Source organism: Ipomoea nil, unplaced genomic scaffold, assembly GCF_001879475.1.
Source record: "Ipomoea nil cultivar Tokyo-kokei standard unplaced genomic scaffold, Asagao_1.1 scaffold0317, whole genome shotgun sequence".
NCBI classification, from domain to species: domain Eukaryota; kingdom Viridiplantae; phylum Streptophyta; class Magnoliopsida; order Solanales; family Convolvulaceae; genus Ipomoea; species Ipomoea nil.
In genome coordinates, this window is record NW_017616745.1 from 1,676,846 (window position 1) to 1,696,564 (window position 19,719).

Consider the following 19,719-nt stretch of genomic DNA (forward strand, 5'->3'; position numbering starts at 1 on the left):
TTCAAAAAATAATGTTAACATATTACTAACAAGTTGTATTAAAGTTGTTATAGTATAACTCATTCAGTATTGTCTTCTCTTGAAATATTAAGAACATGACTTGCAAAATAAGGTGTATCTAGAGAGGATGTGGTGATATTGCTTTGGCTTTGGTTGCCCCTCTTATGTACCCAAAAAAAAAAAAAAAAAAAAAAAAAAAAAAAAAAAAAAAAAAAAAAAGTAAGAGGTTTGAGACTAGCAAGAGCAAAGAGTGATTTGATAGATCAAATTTAAGTTATTTTGATCTTTGCAATATTCTTTCACTTTTAAAAGTATGTTTTACTTATACATTATTAAATTTGTAATTCACTTAATATTTTACATATATCTCGCCTGTAACTCTTTGACCCTAAAAAATGTCACACTTTTCCATCGTATTATAATATAATAACAAATTAATAAATAAAAAGAAAGTACAAAAGGTTGTCGCATGCTGCCGAAGGGTATAGCCTTTTGCAAGTTTTGCAAGCTTTGCTGATATGCTCATACATTAGCTAAGTCTTGTATCTCCTCGTTGGAAGACGACACTTTGTTTTGGGACACTGTCCTCCCTGACTCTATTTTGGAGTTCTTGAATTAACCTACACAGTATTTTACCCTTCAAAAAAAAAAAAAAAAAAAAAAGAAGACACAAAGCTTCCATATCATCTCACGAGTAGTAAAAATTCAAGGATAATGTTAGTTTTATGAATGATTGGTTAAATTTAATACAGATAAATGTTTTAGTATAGAGCGAGAAGAAGGTTGAGAGAGGTGAACTCTTGCAAGTTGACAAGGATGAGCGATGGAGTTTACTTTTAATATAGGTGTGTAGCTACAAGAAGAGTTTACTAATCTTTGAGACCTTCTGATCCCTCATTCGTACAAAAAAAAAAATATAAGTGTAGTGTGGAAGAAGCAAAAGACTTAGGCAACTACGAGTTGGACTTTCCTAAAGTCTTTAGCTTACTTAGGTGAAGATATATCATCGTATTAAAAATGGATGTGTTTCAAAAAAGTAATCACATGATTAGCAAAGATTGTTCGGACTTTTGTTGACTTCTTTACAAGTGCTTCACTTTCATTAATAACTCCTTATAAACTTCTACAAATTATTTTTAAGTTGAGTAAGCAAAGAGTACATTTTCTATGTAATTACATATTAACATACTTTCAGCATTAACAAAGAAGACTAATAGATAACTTTAAGAATCAAATTTAAAAATTTATAATTATCAAACTAACTTTTGGCTAACTTGATTGGGAAGAATTGCACCCAATTTTGGCTTACTTGTACAGTTGTACACCCACAAGCTGACAAGCATATAGACCGAATAAAATGGTCTATGGGGACCAAAGTTGTTGATGTATGTAATTCCACATTTGCCCCCAAGCTAGATCGGTTCTAACGGCTACTTGCAGACAGGCATTTGAAAAGCAACGGCTGTCTACAACAAAGCATTCACCAAACGCTCTTCTTCCTCACTCTCTCTCACGCACTCGCAGAAGCCGTTGCGACGCTCCACCGCACCGCACAGCACAGCCGGAAATGGTGAAGGAACTCGGAATCCGATCCGCTTCACTGCCGGAGTCCATTTGCAGCGGTAGCGGCGGGAGCAGTATGGACACCGGAGAAGACGAGGAGTTCTACGAGAGGATCGAGGCTCCTAAGTTCGTCGATTTCACCGCTCCGGATCATTTCCGCCCCGACGATCACTACTGGTTCTGCCTCCGTGTTGGTACATTGTCTTCACCTCTCAAACTTTCCTCGTTTTTGTTAGTAATTTCTCAACTTACATGTACTATTGTTTGAATATATGATGAGCGTTCCTTAATTCTACATACACGATCTGAAAATTACGTTGCTCGATTTTGCAACACTGTTTACTCGGCTTCGCCATTGTGTTAGCTTCTGAGCGTAGGTTGAACTTCCTGTTAGATCTATATACTAATGCGAGAACGAAGAACAGAATCTGATGCATACTGTTATCTGCTTTAATGCAACACCTTCATAAACCTAACCTTGTTCTTCTAGTCTTATTTTGATAGTGAAAGCTTCATATTTCTAGTACACTAGACTTCCACTACGTGTGCACCGGATTAATCCTACTTTGTGACCTTAACCGGCAAAGAATCACATAAACAAACTTAGACTGTCCATATCTGACCGACTTAAAACAAGAAGAGGCCAATAGACTGCTCCCACGGAGAGTCGAACTTGTAACCCACAACAGCCTGACCAACTTGGTTGGAATTGCCTCCTAGATGTATAATTTTTTGTAGTGACATAATGTAGTTTATAGCTAGAGTTTTCAAGATGTTCCCAAACTGTGATGCTAAGAATTACATTCATTCTGCTTCAGGATGTGAGGAAAAACATGAAGAAGAGATGGACTCGGAGAGAATCTACAAGGATTTCGTTCTTCGGGTTGGTCATAACTCATAATTGTTGATTCTTTTAGGTGTAAGTTGTCCAGGGATTCAGCATTTCTAATGTGATTATATCTATGAATACAGGTAATGGCAGCAAGAAGTCCCAATGTAAGGCTTCAAAAGGCACTAAATAGAAATGCTTCAAGGTATTGTAGTTTGTAGATCACCTAAAGTTGGTCTAAATTGTTTCACATTAACATTGATCTGATGTTCTGATCCCTGTTTACTTTGATAGAAACATGAAGTGCCCAATGTCAGTGCCCTCAAAATATTCGAAGCCCAGGGTGGTGTCAAGATTAGCAGTGGCTTCATCCATTTCCAGGAAATTGGGTTATGAGAAAGAGAAAGTTAAACCTCCTACAAATCCGATGTCTACTCCAAAGGCTAAAACAAAGCAAGTTGCAGCCAAATATCTTACCACTCCTAGGAGCAAAAAGTGCCTTCCGGATGCAAATTCATTTCGGAGTGTTCAGAATCCCAAACCTACCACTCTTGCAGTGCCAAAGAATCGGATGGTGGCAAAGGCTCTCGCGTTCTCCTCTCCAAAGAAAGCTATCAGTTTGAAGAAATCTGTTGAGCTGCGTATGCCTCTAACAAAGCTGTGTGAAGGGATGAAGAGGCTCGAGATAACAAGCCAAAAGAAGCGTTTATTAGGGCATTCTAACAGATCATTAAAGGATGCTGGACATACTCCATTAAAGTCAATGCCATTAGATAGTGCAGTAAAGGTTAAAACCTCCAAGAAGGATAATAGAGTGGCAAAGGTCCCTTCACAGTCCCAACCTCAAGCTGCTGAGAAAGTAAAGCCAGTCAAGTCTGTGAGGGGTAAGAAAGAATGCAACTTGAAGGAGAAAGTTGAAAACGAGCCCTGCAGCATGGAGGTCGAAGCAGAGAGTGATAAGCAAATAGATGCAAACCCATCCTCAGAGCCTCTATCCATGGCTCCAAGAGAGAAGCTGAATTTATCTAATGAAGGAAGTGAACAGGATACAGAAGAAAATTCAGAGAATGTAGAGAACTTTAAGAATCATTCTACTGAGACCCAACCCTCTGAAGTGCATTATCATGAAAATGCATCCACAGAAGGCGATGACAAAGAGAATGATGTATCTGCCGATGAAAACAGGTCTGAAACTATAGTCTTTATGCTCTCATAGCCTCCCTTTAGATATACATATCCATATAGTTTTGGATTATTTGTTAGCAAAATGCTGTGTGCTGATTTGGTTTATCTGAAATCTTACAGAACGGTAAATGATAACAACATCAAGACCAAAATTCTAGGCGAACAGACAAACACCATAAAAAAGGTACCCCCTTTCCTTTTCTTTAATTCATTCGATTTCATTTTGGTGAAAAAGCCCTGTTTTGCTTATTGATGTTAAACTGATAGCTAGAATTTGTATTGTCAACCAGATTATCAAACCAGCAGACAAGAATCTTTCAGTGCTGAAATTCAAGAAACCAAAGCCTACAAACCCAAAGCCTTTCAGGCTAAGAACTGATGTAAGCAAAGCAATGCTATTTCCACTTTAGATTTCTTTACTAGTGTCAGCATTCTTTTTTTAAAGCATCAGATAAATCTTGGGTTTTCAGGAAAGAAGCATTCTTAAGGAATCTAACTTTGAGAGGAAAGGTCAGCATCCAGACCCTCCCAGTGGAAATTTGATAAGAAAACATGGAGCAGACACTCATGTAATACTTGTTTCTTTCTACTATACTTGACAAAAGAGACCTTATATTAAATCTCTGCACTTGAATGTCTGACAACCGATATAATTCGTTATATCAGGGCAATGGGGAGTCTATAGAGCAACAAAATAGGGGTGCTGGTAGCAACTGCAAGGGCAAGGAATCATCAGACACCGATAGCAGTTTGACGGTAAGCAGCTATTCAAATTTTGAATAATGTAGTCTACCATTCTAAAATCTAATTCTACCAATAGTACTCACCACATTTAAAATTTTGCAGAAAGGGAGCAGAACAGCAGAAAGAACCAAGATGTCAAGAGACAAAGTAAGATCAAAGACAGTCACTATGACACCGAAAAGACCTAATGCTTCCCCATTCCAGGAAAGGGGTGAAAGATCAGCTACCAGGAAGGTCAAATCCCCCTTGGAGAAAAAACAAGCCGTGTTTCAAAGGTTAGTAAAGCAAAATGCTTATGTATACTGGACTTTCTTTTTCCTATAAATCATAAGATATCAATCAAACATTCAAACTAAGTCGCCCTTGTCAACTATTTTGCAGGCTTGCTTCAACAAAGATGACAATGGCATCACCTAGTCGAAATCTTGCAATGACAGATAAAAGTTCATCCTCACGGGGAAAAAGACGAGTGACTGTCCCAAAGGAGCCACACTTCCATACCACTTCCAAAAAGGTGCACTAGAAAGTTTACATAGACACAGCTTCTGCTGCATCTTTTAGGGTCGTCCTCAATGGCTAAAAGACGGGTGACTAATTCCACTCATGTTGTTGCACTAGAAAGGTTGACATGAGATTGTTGTTCAATTGATTATTGAATTGTGTAATGTTTAACTGCAATGACATTACACTATATTGTTTATTACTTTATATTGTTTGTGTGGCTGAGTTTTCCAGAAGTGTTGTAGGCATGTTTATATTTTTGTAACCAATTTGTACACAATCATGGTTTGTCATCTCTGTGTAATAATAGGATGGATGACCATTTCTTTCATCTGCTGTTTATCTTACATATAGGATTCATGAAATTCACTCCTCAAATAAGGCCCCTTAGAGCAAATCAATAAAAAACAAGATTTCTCGGCCATTCTACTATAACATATAATATATATAATACACATGAGCAAAATGATGTTCTTATTCAATAAAAACAAGATTTGTCCACCATTCTTCTATAACATATAATATATATATATATATATATATATATATATATATATATATATATATTCACTCTCTTTAGCTCTTTTAAGAGCATGATTAAAACCCAGAGAGAGTGTAAAATAAAAAGAAAAGAAAAGAAAAAAAAAAATTTACCTATACAATATGGCTTGGATTCTCAACTACTTCCTCTGGGGAATTTATAATGTGAATGGAATTGGAGGAGGATGAACAATGGGAGCTTTAGACATGCTTACATTGCCTGAGAGCATATTTGGTGTCATGGTGTTCTCTATAGTTATAGGATCAACCTGCACCACTCTCTCAGGTACAACTTTGTCCCCATCTACTTTGGCCAACACTTCAAAATGCATTCTCACAGACTCGGGCTTCGTCATCCACTCGGGAAAACTCTCCCAATTGAACCCTTTGTCCCCCTCTTTCAACATCTTCTCCAATCCGAAACCTATCTTCACGAAAGTCTGAGCAGATACATCTGCCCTCAGCAACTTGAAAGAACCCTTTTTATTTGCCTTAGGACCCAGCACAGATGAAAGCAAGGCCTCAAAACCAAGCAAGTTAGAATGTGAACTATTGACTGATACGAGTGGCCACAATGTAGTGAATTGAACGGGAGTTAAGAGGGCTGTGGACTCTTTCCGGAGATCAATGGTGGAGATGGCATCCATGGCCATGGGTTTCATTTTAGGCACTGACGATAGCTCTACTAGGCCGGGTGCCAGGCGCTTAAGTTTAAGCCTATTAGCTGAAGAGGGTGATGATGAAGTGGGCGATGTGAGAGATGTTGGGCCAACAATGCGGAGTGACAGCACAGGGCCACCTTCAGTGCGGGAAGCACGACGTAGATGTTCTGCCAGAGCTAACAAACCAGAGGCAAACCCATTCTGGGATCTATTAAACGGGAGTGGGAGCTCAACCGGATGTCGGAGACTTACAGATCTGGCACCCTTAACAGTGACCATTGCACCATCTGCTAACACCACTTTCTTCACTTTACCAGCATCCACATCATGCTGCATATTATTGAGAAACCGAAACCAAAACCAATCAGCAAGACAAGGAACAGGCCAACAACATAGCATGTATTTGGTCCTCTAAGAACTATCAAGGTAATATATAAAACATGAGAATGATAGGAAGAACTAGAGCTTCAACTTACAGGAAGTGAAAGCCTCATGTTCTCGGCATCCTGGATCCAAAGTTCCATAGGCCCTGCCAAAGTGAATGGAGCTAACACAGGAATCTCACTGTCCAATTTGTGCTTCTCCACCAGTCCATTTGCCTCTCCAGGCCTTGCAGGGTCCTGTACCCGGAAAATGGGCAAATCCACATACTCCCATCTATTCACATCCTCTAGAAGCTTCAAGGGAAGAACTTTATTATCAATCTCAACATCAAACTCATAAGCCACCGACCTTCCCACTAAGATGTCTCTCCAATCAAATCCAGATATCTTGAAATCCTCCTCCTTGAATCCCAACCCCTTTACAATTGCTTCCTTTAAATCCTATTTGAAAGGCAAACCGCAAAAGGAACACAAAAAGTTAGATAGTCCTGACTTCAATGTAATCTAATTTAAAGCCAATCCTATGTAATTCCACACTACAAGTGTCATCATTACAAATTCTAGAATCCGGAAAGAGTTAATAATATTTTCATGTCTTTATCCTAACACGCTTTCAATTTATTTCATTCTACAATTTTTTTTTAGTCTGTGTGGAGAATTCGCTGTTAAGGTCATGAACTTGAACCAATTTTTGGCTGTTCAGTGTTCAACCAGTTCGATCATAAGAATCATTAGAAACTATCATTTTTCAAATACTAATTTGACTAAGAATCGCATAATAAAACGCATACGACGACAACAGCTAAACGTAATCCAGAAACAACTAAACCAGCTTGCAAAAATTCCAACTCTAGCCGAAACACATCAGATATGGGATGTTTTCCTCAACAGTTTGCTGTTTCTGAGATATTTCTACGCGAAAATCAATGACAATAAGAGGAGAGAGAAGGAGAAAGCAAGATAAATCTTACAGATATGGCTTTAGGGTAAGGAGGATTGGCATCCTGGCCGGCGATCAAAGCTTCCGACGCCGGAAAAGGAATCGCGATCAGAACCAAACAAATAGCTGCGAAGCTAACCCATCGAATCCTCGTCGGAGCCATGCGGCCGGAGAACTTAACGCGCTACGGAATTCCAGAACGCAGGGGATGAGAGAGAGAGAGAGAGAGAGAGAGAGAGAGAGATCGTAAAGAGAAATGAGAAATATATTGGCGGAATTTCGCAGTGCGAAATATAATGGGGAGAGACTTTACCGACGAAGGAGGATGGAAAATTTGTTGGAGATGTGTGGCGGCGGGGACTCCAGAACACCGCTGACGTGGACGCCGCTAACCAATGGGAAGCGAGAGAGTGATGCGGGTGATGTCATATAATTGAGTTATTGGATGGAGTGACGTGTCCGGTCGGGTAAACCACTGTATTTTCATTTCCATTATATTATTGTTACAGGTACTGCTTGTGGGCCCCCACTTTATCCGTGTTTCTAGCATTAATTTATGGAGAAACGATGGCCTTGCCGAAAACGATCTCAAGAACGGCGTCGTATTATTGTGAGCAGTCTTGTACGTAAAACATCAGAAAAAGTGGCGTCGCCCGGAGACCTTCAGTGTGTTAGACTGACGTGATAACCAACTACACCACGACACCATTTTGTCCACTCTGTCGCATTTATCGTTACTTATAATTGGAAACATGGCAAGGAATAATAGCAATTGTTACGACGTTATTTGGTAACTACTAGTTTATATCTTTTTGTGACCCTCCAAAATATACCTTTAAATAGTGACATTATTTTTTTTTAGAGTATATTAAGGAGACTATCTTGTGACTAGCTAACAAATGATCACAAAGAGATAAACCAACCTAAGTTGAACCAACCTAAGTTGATTATAGTTGGTCAATTTAAATAAAGAAAACTAATAAGCCGTTCTTACTGGAAGTCAAACTTAAAACTTTTTTTTTTTTTTTTAGTACTATTGACTCTACTACAATGTATTATCTGTTCTATACTTTTCCTAACTACTGCAGCTCAAAGAGTCAATACATTACCACCGAAATTCGATCTAGGGGAGTCACAAAAGTACAGCACAAGGTGCTTTGCTAAAACTTTGTTACTAAGCCAACAACTTGATCAACTTAAGCCAAACCTATCTTCTTATTCTGAATTGGCAATACATAATTTTGGGCAGATTATTATATCAAGTAACAATACACATCTGTGCAGAACACCCTACATTATATTCCATCTTCCATTTTTCATCATTCAAGTCAAGGTATACAAAATTACAAATGGGAGAGAGCCAGAGAAGAATCACTTGAAGAATAGAACTGTATTACACACAGCAAAGTGGCAATGGGCATTTGTATCTTCTAAAGGTAATTTCTATGTGCAACCATATCTTCACTGCTACCTGACAGCCTGCGGCAATGGTGGCCACGCAATCTCGTTGTCGTTGGTGTAGCCGTGGATTAGGAAATCCGAGCAGTTCTTCAGACATCCATAGTTATAGGGGTTGCGAAACCGACCATCTGGACCATGAAGATACCCATACCGACGAGCATTAGCCTGTTCGTTGGTTGTTATATTCCGACCAATCTGGAAATGGAAGAAAGAAAGAAAAATAAAATGAACGAAAACGATAGAAATCAGTAATATTTCCTTTACTGCTACAAAGAGATGATCAGTTACCTGGTATGTTTGGACAGCGAACAAAGTAAAAGCAGCAATGAAAATAACCGCATCCATAAAGAGAAAAGCAAATAAACCAGGATGCTCAGAAACCACACGATGCAGCCATGATCCATCGTCTCCTGATGCCAGTACTGGGATCCAGATTCCTGCAACAATGGATTAGGTTGTAAGCTCGCTAAACCTTAAAATGACTTTTGAACTTTGTGAGTACTATGCGTTAGTTGTTTTTACGTACTATGAACTGCGACTACAGCCCCGATTAGTGATGTCAGAGTACCCATGCAGAGGAAAATGAAGAAGTCTCGCTTATTCCTCTGCAAAGTTCAGTTAAAACAAGAATGAAGCAGTAGTTATGGAGCTGCGGGTATGGAGTAAACAAGAATAATATATTGGTAAAAAGTAAAAGATTTACAACTAGCAACACACATATTAGTACTTATACGGGAACCAATTATAGTCATAATATGGAAATGCGAGCAGCAGAATCGCGCAAAAATCTTTCAGAAAGCAATGGCAGAACCATGGATTTCACTTGTGTATTTCTCTGAACAAATTTCATAGAGGCAACATATTGCATAACCCAAAAGGAACCTCGAAATATATGTTAGATTGAAAAAGGCTTAACATCATTCTTGTGCATTTATATATGCAATTAGCGAAGGGAATAAATTCTATGGATAAGCAACTCGTATAGGTTTTACAAAAGGATATTGCCAAAAGAAAAGAATGTGGTTTATACCTTTCCCACGCAATTTGATATCCAGGGGCAGTGATGGTCAAACTGTTCCACACAGCGGTTGCATGTAGTGCAGTGTTTGGACCGAAGTGGTCTTATTATCTTCAATGAAAGAATTTAATAAACATTAGCAAAACATATGAGATAAGGATGGCTATGCAAGTCTGCATTGCAAGACAAAGGCATAACCCCAAGCAGCAGAAAATGCATTTCATATAAATAAATACTAAGACGATGAGAAACCTTGCAGGTGGGGCAGAGTTGAGACCAATTCCCAATCCAAATGGACGAGTTACTCAGATCAATATTCAACAAAGGATCCTGGAAAAGTTTAGCAACCCCGTCAATTCTATAAGTACCACAAAGGAAATTTGAAAATTTCCAACTTTAGAGGGGAGATTGAGTACCTCTGAATCAGAATGTTTACTGGTTCCCGTCTTAATATAACCTGGATCTTTACTGCAAGCAACAGACAATAACCATTAGTATCAGAAACAGAATTTAGAAGCTAAATGCAGCATCCTATGTAGATTCCACAGGCACATATTATGGTTTCTGAGAACCAACCTCAAACAAAAAAACTAAGATAGCTTTATATTTTAAAAACCAACAACAAAAAAAAAAAAAAATCATTTTCATCAAACAAAACAGCTACCTAGTACAACGAACGAGCATTAAGAGAGCTGCAACTCCCATGGAAACACCAATCCATCCCCAAAGTGCAACAACAGCTGTGGCCTTTGGAAGATTAGGAGCTAGCACAAGCAACAGTAAAGCAATAATTAGCATGCCAATTGATGGTATAAAAAATTAACATACCATGAATTGTAGATCACCTACCAACGATAACAGAACCGATGAAAAGAATGATATTAATTGCAACTACACTGAATAAAATGGGGGCATAACCATTATCGCCTCCTATTCGTGAACAACAATTGCCTTTCCCTCGCTTGCTCTGTGTGCGTTCTACATTAGTCTGCACAGGATCGAATAATCAATGGCTATGGTGACGAGGCACTAAGTCCTCGAAATACTTCACAGATATAAGCCATGTAGCTACTTGTAGAACAGAATTAAACTCAATGCTTAATTAAGAGTTAAACCCATTTTTGGACCACAACTTCCTCACTGCTCCCACAACTTTCGATTTGGACAAACGCAGCTCATAGACTATTAAGATGAACCAATTATAGTCCTCAGCTTCCCATTGAGCCAAATGTTAAAAATGGATAGAAAAGGTCATGTGTTACATGTGCCAAAAATTTGAGGAAAAAGTAGACATTTCCATTACTCAACCACCACCAACCAATCAAAAGGAGAAGAAAAAAAAAACAAGGAAAATATAGAGAAGGGCATGGCCGCCAGAAAGTGGCTAGGACAATATAGAATATAGATAGGGTTCTCAATCTAGCTGACATTGTTCAACATAATCCTTTAAAAAATAAAATAAAATAAACTAATTTGATTGATGATGGTGAAGCAACATAAATGTTTACTTTGCCCTCAAAATTTAGGAACATAGATGACTTTTTACATACATTTATAACATTTGGGTTAAAAGCAAGACCAGAATCAGTCAATTTTTATAATCCACTGACCACATTTAGCCAAATTGAAATTCATGGGAGCAATGTGGAAGTGCCACTATGTTTGTGGGACCAAAAAACGGTTTTTTAACTTCTCAAGATATCATCTTAAATAGCAATCAGTACTTAATTGAATTTCAATATGAAAAGTTTGAAAACCCAATTAAATCTTCACAGCCAAAGAGGGGAAGAGGAAAAGATGCCAATTGAAAATAAATTATTCATATTTGAGCAGATGTTGGCAATTCAAGTTCCAATTTGGCTTAGTAAAATTTTACACAGTAATTTTACATTTCACTGGAAATTTTGGTTTTGACTAATGAAACGAATGAGTTAACAGAAGAAAAAAATAATCAGTGAAAACACAAAGAAAGAAAATATCGGCCTCTTCTGCACAATAACATTCCAAATGGACCTCCATTTCTCAAGTTTAACGGCAAGAATGTGCATGAAAATATTTGTAGATAATAACAATAAAATTGACGTACAAGTAAAAGGGCGATGTGCCGATAACCTTTGTCAGATGCAATTTTTGCCGGTGTACATCCAGTTTTATCTTTTACTGCCAATTCCTGTTTCGTACCCGCGTGTACAAGTACATTGCATGCCTCTATATTTCCTCTTAATACAGCCCAATGCAAGGGGGTGCATCCTGCAACATTTAAAAATTCTAAATGAATTTGTTGCAAAAAACTCTTTTGCAGATCTTCTTGTATGGATTGTCCTATTCACAAGTTATTATGTTATCTTCAATTACAAAGAAGCTCGAACAAAACCATAGTATAAAAGAAGGATGTTCATAGGATAGGTATAATAAGAATGAAAACCAATCACTACAGGATATAAAATAAAAACCACTTATTTCATATTCTAGATGCGGCTTAGTATGCTAACAAACTTAAATGTAGCATCTTATTGTTGCACTATTCCATCAAAGCATCACAAATTGGTAAAAATAAATTTGAAAAAGCAAGTCAATAGAAATAGTTAAACCACTATAAGAAATTTCAGCCACTAAAATGTACAAACAGTAAGATCCAGAGCTAGCATACCATCTTTATCTTGTCTGACTTGGGAGGCATCTCTGAACAGAAGTAACCGAACTGTATCAGTAAATCCCTTGTATGCAGCCCTGGTCAAAATTTGAAAAACCAGGATAAGGCTACATATTTAAGTATTTACTGGAAAGACCTTAATGTAATTTGGTTCTTGATTATACAAAAGCAACAGTAGAAACTTTCTAGCCACACTGACTAGGCAATCCCATTTCTATGTTCACACTCATTATAGTTATAAATAAAACTCGATACATCAAACAACTAGAGGATGAGAAAATCAACGCCCGTTACAATAGGGTACAAATTGAAGCAGGGTAAAGAAGTACACAATAATAAATGATCAGAAATGAGAATACTACTCTAAAGTAAAGAAGGCGTGCTCAAAATATAACAGAAGAATGTGGTTATAAAGATACCAGTGAAGAGGGCTCCTTCCATCGTTATCCGGTACATCAAAGTCAGCAAGATACTTTGTGACTATGTGATAAAGAAAAGTTGTTTGTCCATACTGAGCAGCTATGTGAACTGCCTGTAGTGTACAAAAAGCAAGCAAAACAGTAGGGTTTGAAATCACAATCACTCCAAGCAATCAAATCAGAGTAAAAAAAAAAACCACTTTTTCCCCAATCTCAACAGCATTTTACTGAATTTTACCCTATAGCCATTAACATCAGCTGCCTCAACCCGTGCCCCATTCTGCAACAAAATATCTGCCGCAGCAATCGAACCACGAACAGCAGACCAATGCAAGGCAGTCTGCCCGGTATGATCCTTAGCGTTCACATCACCTCCATGCTTCAAAATCCACAGAACATTCGAATTACGGCGTCAAAACTCTTCCTTACACTTCACTTAACATGCAATTTACGCATTAAATGCTAATATTACCTCAATTATATACTGCACGATGTCGGCGAAGTTGTTGAGAGCAGCCCACTGAAGGGGATAGTAGCCATTCCCGTCCGGGTGAGATAGGGAAGCGCCGTCGTGCTCGACGAAGTTCCGGAGCTTCTGTAAGTCTCCATAGGCAGAAGCGGAGTGCACATCGAACACGACTACTTCGCTAGGGTTTTGTTGGGCGGGGCTCTTCTGATCGTTGGGGTCCGACACAACCTCGATTTCAGAAGCCATTTCTTGCACTTGTAAATATGGTAGCGCCTTCTCCGGAGAGATTAGGGTTCTGTCCGGAATTGTCGAAACTCTGAAGTGTACGAGATTATCGGATTACCATGTGATTCAAGTCTCAGATCTTAAGCACAGATTTCGATGTTTCATGTCCTTTATAGCATCCGCATTGACTTCAACGCCAAGATTCTTATGTAGACTGTAGCCTGCAGTCTGTAATCTGATCAAATCCTGAAACACAATTATTTATTTATCCAAATTCTATTATTAGTATACTTTCCAAACTTAATAAAATTACATTTTTTTCTTTGTGATTTAGTAATTATAAAGTTACAAATTTGAGTCCAAATACGAACAACTTATTAAATATTTTAGTTTAAAGTTTAAATTGTCTAATTATGAACAACTTAAGCTGACTTATCTCTTTGTGATTTTTCGTTGGCTAAGATCACAAAAAAAAAAAAAAAAAAGAATTTATCCTGTGTCCCGTATTGAAAAAGATACTAGGCGCTTGATTTTTTTTAATTTAAAAAAAAAAACCAAAAATTTTAATACCTAATTATTACCTAAAAGTCTAAAACACATTTATATAATTATAATTGATTAGTTTAACCACTAATTATAATAAAAGCGGTTTTATTTTTTAGGGGTTATTCGTCAAAACGACGTCGTTTTGGAAAATAACCCTAAAAAAATCGACTTGGGACGTTTCAGCCACCTAGACGGCCAGTCACGGAGGAGGCCGATTCAGGCATTTCTCAACGCGACTGGGCACCGCCTAGCGCGTAGGTACAATTTTTACAATAAAGTCTTTGTCACAACACACTCTCAAGTAGTGACTACGAATTTCACACATCACTCATTTTCTGGTAAGCAAAACCGTTATTACAATAAAACTAATTTGAACCTATGATTTTTAGTCGGAAAAAATCTGATTTAAAACTCTTTAACATAAAGTGCCTTCTTTCAACAATGGATCCAACACAAATTAATCGAATAAGAGGTAATGATTAGGGGTGTAAACGAGCCGAGCCGAGCCCGAGCCTGGGTATGCTCATGCTCGTGCTCGTTAATGATAACACTGCTCGAGCTCGAGCTCGAGCTCGTTCGAGCTCGTGAACTGATGCTCGAACTTGAGCTCGGCAATTGTCGAGCTGCTCGAGCTCGAGCTCGAATTCGAGCCTGAACTCGAGCTCGAGTTTAGGCTCGAATTTGAGATCGAGTTTAGGCTTGAATTTGAGTTTAGTTTTGATCTCAAATTTGACCTATTTGATTTAAAATTTAAAGTACTTTTTTTATGACTTTTATCCATACATAATTATTAAAGTATTTTAATTTCTCTCCCTAATTATTATTTTCATATACTAAATATAATATAATTATATTATATATTATATATTATATAATATATTATAAAGCTCGCGATCGGCTCATCGAGCCGCGAGCCTACAATACCTAAGCTCGCTCGTGCTCGTTTAATCCACGAGCTGCTCGAGCTCGAGCCGAGCTCGATTTTGACCGAGTTCGAGCCGAGCGTTGACCGAACCGCTCACGAGCGATTCGCGAGCGGCTCGGCTCATTTACACCCCTAGTAATGATACATATAGCATTATCATTTCTTTAGAGTACTTTTGGGAACTTGGTAAAAAATGAGAATTTCATAAAGAAAGAAAATAATGATACAGATGGGGATCATGGGGGTTATGTTCAAAAACACTGAAACAGTAAAGGTAAGAAACGGCAGGCTTCTTCAACCATAAGAAATGGTAGGGCTCTTCCAGAGAATATTGAAGCACCTTTGCAGTGGGCAGAAGCAATGTGGTTTGAGTTCACTGAAAGATCAGCTGTATAGTCTTCGTAAAAAAAAACTCGAAATTGTAGATCTATGCAGTTACCACCCTGTCTCCACGCTATAACGAATTTGTTGTGCCAATATATCGACCCAAGTGTCTGGAACGCCTGGCAGGCACCAGTGCATACAGTCCTGGCCCCAAACGGCGACTGCATCCTTCTTTCCCAACCAAATTGCGGGATGGGCATCTGCCCGGAGCTCACTCAAGTGAGTGAGATCAAGTATTCTGATACTCGAGCCTTCTATTGCCTCCTTAATGACACCGTTAAGCTTTCTTGCTTCCTTGTTCACTCCATTGTTTCTGGGATCAAACCACAAGTCAAGCTGTTTAGGTATCAGTATAGATCCTTCCATGGGAGCCGCTGTTTCACACAATTCTATTTGTGATTCATAATAAGCCTCACCGAGAAACTTTGATCTCCGGGGAAATTGTTCAAACTAACTTTTATCTAGTCATGAACTAAAATAAACAAAACAAAAAACAAAAAAAAATAAAAAAATAAAATAAAATAAAATAAATAAATAAAAAAGGTTAAGGGGGTGTTTGGTAAATAGTTGTTAGCTGATTGGGTTAGTGGGTTTGACTAGTTGATAACATTAGCTGATTATAGAAAGATGTTTGGTAAATTAGCTGTTAGCTGATTACATACAAAATGACTTTCTCAAAAAACTGATCGAAAAAGTTGCTTTGAGCAACTTTTTTGAATTTTAATGTTTTGGAGTAATAAGTTGTTACAAAAAGCTAATTAATCAAACACTCATATTAATTGTTTAACCAAGTCAAACAGCTAATAATGGTCAAATAAGCCAAAATTAGCGGATAGGCTAACTATTTTACCAAACAGGGCCTAAGAGTTTCGTGTTGAACTTTTGCAAATTGATGCTTTAATTGAAAATGGGGATGAATGCATAGGAAATATCTAAACTTCTCGATATTTCAATCTCCAAAGGGGACATAAGATTAAAATGAACCAAAAGGAAAAGAGAATCGTTTAGGTAAGATACTAAGATGTTTACCGTAGCATACCTGAGATTCATCAAGTGGCTCGCTGAAAACACAACTACCATTTTGGTTCCAATCACCTCCATGGAAATGCCTCGGAGATTGCAAACGCCAGAACTTAAGTGTCTTCGGGAACTGTTTTTCTATATGAGCAACCATATTCTCTAGGACAACCTTAAACCCATCTAACATTTCCAAGGGAGGTTGTATAGGCTGACCTGCCTTGTAAAATACAAGAGGTGTCTCTTTTGGAAATTTGTCGTAGCCCCACCTAGTAGACACAAGGGATAAGAAGCAATAGTTACAGAGAAATAGTCTGTAGACAGTAGTATCCATATAGTAAGTATTTAAAATACAAACCAAAAATTGAAAAGGGCATAATGACACCAAAAATAAATGCAGAATATGAACAGCCCATACAAATCAAATCCCTTCGGTCATTTAATTCCCTTCTCCAATGCTGTCCCGCGCCCCCCTTTTTCACTCTCCCTCTCTCTCACCGAAAGCCAATGGAGCATGGATTATGCATGGATAACTCATTCCTGGGAATGCTATTCCCAGGAATAAAAGGACAAGACAAACAATGGAATAGGTCTATTCCCGGAAATGGTATTCCATTCCCAACCTATTCCATGAACCAAACATGCTAGTATAGTTGTAGGTACTCTCTTGGCCTATAAAAGCAAATTACAAGTTCCTAGGAACTAACTGCTATGCTAAATCCTTGCTGCTAGCCCGAAGCCTCATAGTAGTCGAGTTATTCAAAAGGAAGAACAGAATCCACACAGTTTATTATTACCAAGCCCAACATCATCCAGATGCCACGAGATCAAATAAAGAGAGACACAGTGAAACAATTCCATGCCGCTTGAAAGCAAAAATACAATTTCCTACCTTCTAAGCAAGATATCTTCCCTACCAGATAAATTACATTCCCAGCATACAAATACAATGCATTCTTTGGATCACTAAAGAGACCCTATCCCTAAGCTTTGGGCAAAAAACACCTACATAAACTGGAGAGGAACTAGGGAAGCAAATCAACGATTTCAACAATCGAAACAGAGAATAACTATAAACCAATTGAGTAAAAGCAAGATTGATGGAACAGGAGGTTACCAATGACCAGTGTTAAAAACTAGCACATCATAAAAGCCAGCAATGTGTGCCCAATCATCTGCTGGAACATCAACATCGACCCGATATGATCCCTTTTCAGTTGAAGAACCAGGCTCTCTTGTCTGCCTACTTAAATCACCAAGGTTACATCTTCAAAGTAAGTTCAATGAATGCAGGTATTGAATCTTATTAAAAGTCAAGAATTTTTAAAAAAAACTCAGTTACATACACATATTCTGCAAGCAAGACGGCACGATGATAGCCAACAGTGACATTAAATTTGGGGAAAAATGCCCCTCTCCAAGCCCCTTTTCTCTTCCACTTCTTAGCACCCATATCCGCCACTCTAAGTATACACAGAAAAGAAACCAAGAAATTCTCATTCAAAGAGTCCCCCACAAACCCAATATTCCTATTCCTCATCAGACCCAAGAACCCAGATGGGTCGACCCGAGCCAATTCGCAGTCTTCGGGCACCCACCTCCACGAATTGATCCGACCCATATTCTCCCTCTCGTTTCTGAGGCAGTTCCAAGCGTTTCTGTGGAACGGGCAGTTGTCGTCGTACATGGGCTTCCGAGCCGGGTCGAACACCCATTGACCCTTGAAGAGATTGCACGAGGATGAAATCGAGAGTTTAGGCTTTGAATACTGCGAGGAGGATGGGGATGAGGGAGTGTAAAGAGGAAGGAATGTAGAGTAGAGGATGAGGAGCATAAAAGCTGGAAGAAAAAGCCATGTGAAGAGCTTTGGGTTTAGCTTAGAGGCCATTCTCAATCACATTAATGGAGTTGAACAAAATCTACGCGGATCAACAGATGAAGGTAAGAAGGGTGAGCTCTCGATTTGCAACACATTTCACTTTTAAATTCTTACCAATTGTGCCAAGCACAAAATTGTGAAGAGTTAAATCCAATAAAACTATCTAGAAATCTAGAATATTGATTTTTTTTTTCACATTTTATTTTCAATTTTTAAATCAAACTTATGAGACCATTTACATTTTTTTTTTAATAGGGCAATGGCCCCTCACACTCTGATCTGAAAGAGCATTTGGAATGATGTAAGGAATTTATCCACTTTGGTCTTACTCTCTACAGCACTGCTGTCGAAATTCGAATCTTGATCTCTTCTCTCAACTGTTACTTGCTGAACCAATGAGTTAAGCCTCTGTGTATAAATTATTATCTTTATAATTGTATTAGTCGTCCGCTTATCAATTGTCAAAAATTAAAGAGTAAATACCCAAAATGGTCCCTCGACTATAGCTAAATTCACAAATTGGTCCTCGACTTTTAATTTTAACTAATTAAGTCCTTAACTTTACAATTTTAACACGATTTGGTCCTCCGTCTATTTGACCATTTGTTAACTGTGATTTTTTAGAATATATATGTAATTTCATGGTCCATTGTCGGTTTTTAAGGTTCCGGTTGCATTTTCAAACCGCACTATTACATTTGAATCCACAGCCGAAAGCAATCTACCAAATCCTGTCACCTTTCTTCATCCCCTCTTTGGATTCAATGTAGTTGAGTTCGTACCTGAGCGAAGAATTAAGAAAAGTGGGGTGTTACATGGGCGATAGACTGTGTCACGACAGCGGATGAGGGCGGACGGCAATGAAATTACATATATATATCCTCAGAGATCACGGTCAACAAACAGTCAAATAGACGGAGGACCCAATCGTGTTAAAATTGCAAAGTTAAGGACTTAATTGGTTAAAATTAAAGGTCGGGGATCAATTTGTGAATTTAGCTATAATTGAGGGATCATTTTAAGTATTTACTCAAAATTAAATGATCTTCAACTTTGTAATTGCATTCTTTCACTATACATCCCCTATTCTCCTTTACATTAAAGTTATAGAATCTAACTACTCTTAATTAGGAAATTTGATTGCATTAAATTAAACTAATTAATAAAGTTTTTGAGAAGTTGTGAACTTTACCTTCGAATTTTAGTAGCATAGCAGACTAATATAATAGATCTAATAATTGGTGATTGAATTTGACTTATATTTTAATAGTTGAGAATTAAATGTATTTATTTTTAAGTAAAAAACATAATACAAAATGCAACCGTGTCAAGTGAAGTGGTACAAACCCAGTGCAGGGTGCAACGTTTGATTTCAC

The 19,719-nt window shown here is 37.9% G+C and overlaps 4 protein-coding genes across 6 annotated transcripts; 1 reads left to right on the plus strand and 3 right to left on the minus strand.

Moving 5' to 3' along the window:
* The first annotated feature begins 1,315 nt into the window (after window positions 1-1,315).
* LOC109168425 (AT-rich interactive domain-containing protein 4B) lies at window positions 1,316-5,169 on the plus strand. Its single transcript, XM_019317452.1, has 10 exons — window positions 1,316-1,757; window positions 2,382-2,446; window positions 2,536-2,597; window positions 2,687-3,577; window positions 3,698-3,761; window positions 3,868-3,957; window positions 4,048-4,146; window positions 4,244-4,333; window positions 4,424-4,596; window positions 4,703-5,169. Exons 1-10 carry the CDS (start codon window positions 1,568-1,570, stop codon window positions 4,842-4,844), a joined length of 1,866 nt encoding a protein of 621 aa, XP_019172997.1. The 5' UTR covers window positions 1,316-1,567; the 3' UTR covers window positions 4,845-5,169.
* A 224-nt stretch (window positions 5,170-5,393) lies between these two features.
* On the minus strand, window positions 5,394-7,668 carry LOC109168449. Its single transcript, XM_019317475.1, has 3 exons — window positions 7,379-7,668; window positions 6,501-6,848; window positions 5,394-6,354 (listed from the first exon to the last, which is right to left on the minus strand). Exons 1-3 carry the CDS (start codon window positions 7,508-7,510, stop codon window positions 5,521-5,523), a joined length of 1,314 nt encoding a protein of 437 aa, XP_019173020.1. The 5' UTR covers window positions 7,511-7,668; the 3' UTR covers window positions 5,394-5,520.
* Window positions 7,669-8,605: 937 nt separating this feature from the next.
* Window positions 8,606-13,819, minus strand: LOC109168444 (probable protein S-acyltransferase 23). Its single transcript, XM_019317471.1, has 13 exons — window positions 13,371-13,819; window positions 13,137-13,277; window positions 12,899-13,011; window positions 12,477-12,556; window positions 11,913-12,076; window positions 10,676-10,814; window positions 10,491-10,590; window positions 10,243-10,294; window positions 10,079-10,156; window positions 9,839-9,937; window positions 9,335-9,413; window positions 9,097-9,245; window positions 8,606-9,003 (listed from the first exon to the last, which is right to left on the minus strand). Exons 1-13 carry the CDS (start codon window positions 13,611-13,613, stop codon window positions 8,815-8,817), a joined length of 1,626 nt encoding a protein of 541 aa, XP_019173016.1. The 5' UTR covers window positions 13,614-13,819; the 3' UTR covers window positions 8,606-8,814.
* Window positions 13,820-14,531: 712 nt separating this feature from the next.
* Window positions 14,532-18,472, minus strand: LOC109168455 (protein trichome birefringence-like 12). Of its 3 annotated transcripts, none has more exons than XM_019317491.1 (5): window positions 17,811-18,472; window positions 17,582-17,707; window positions 16,487-16,733; window positions 15,207-15,783; window positions 14,532-14,618 (listed from the first exon to the last, which is right to left on the minus strand). In XM_019317491.1, exons 1-4 carry the CDS (start codon window positions 18,350-18,352, stop codon window positions 15,499-15,501), a joined length of 1,200 nt encoding a protein of 399 aa, XP_019173036.1. In that variant the 5' UTR covers window positions 18,353-18,472; the 3' UTR covers window positions 14,532-14,618; window positions 15,207-15,498. The 3 variants fall into 3 exon arrangements, with proteins under 3 accessions (XP_019173036.1, XP_019173026.1, XP_019173030.1); XM_019317481.1 differs by having other exon boundaries at window positions 17,582-17,710; XM_019317485.1 differs by lacking the exon at window positions 14,532-14,618 and having other exon boundaries at window positions 15,199-15,783; window positions 17,582-17,710.
* Window positions 18,473-19,719: the final 1,247 nt, after the last annotated feature.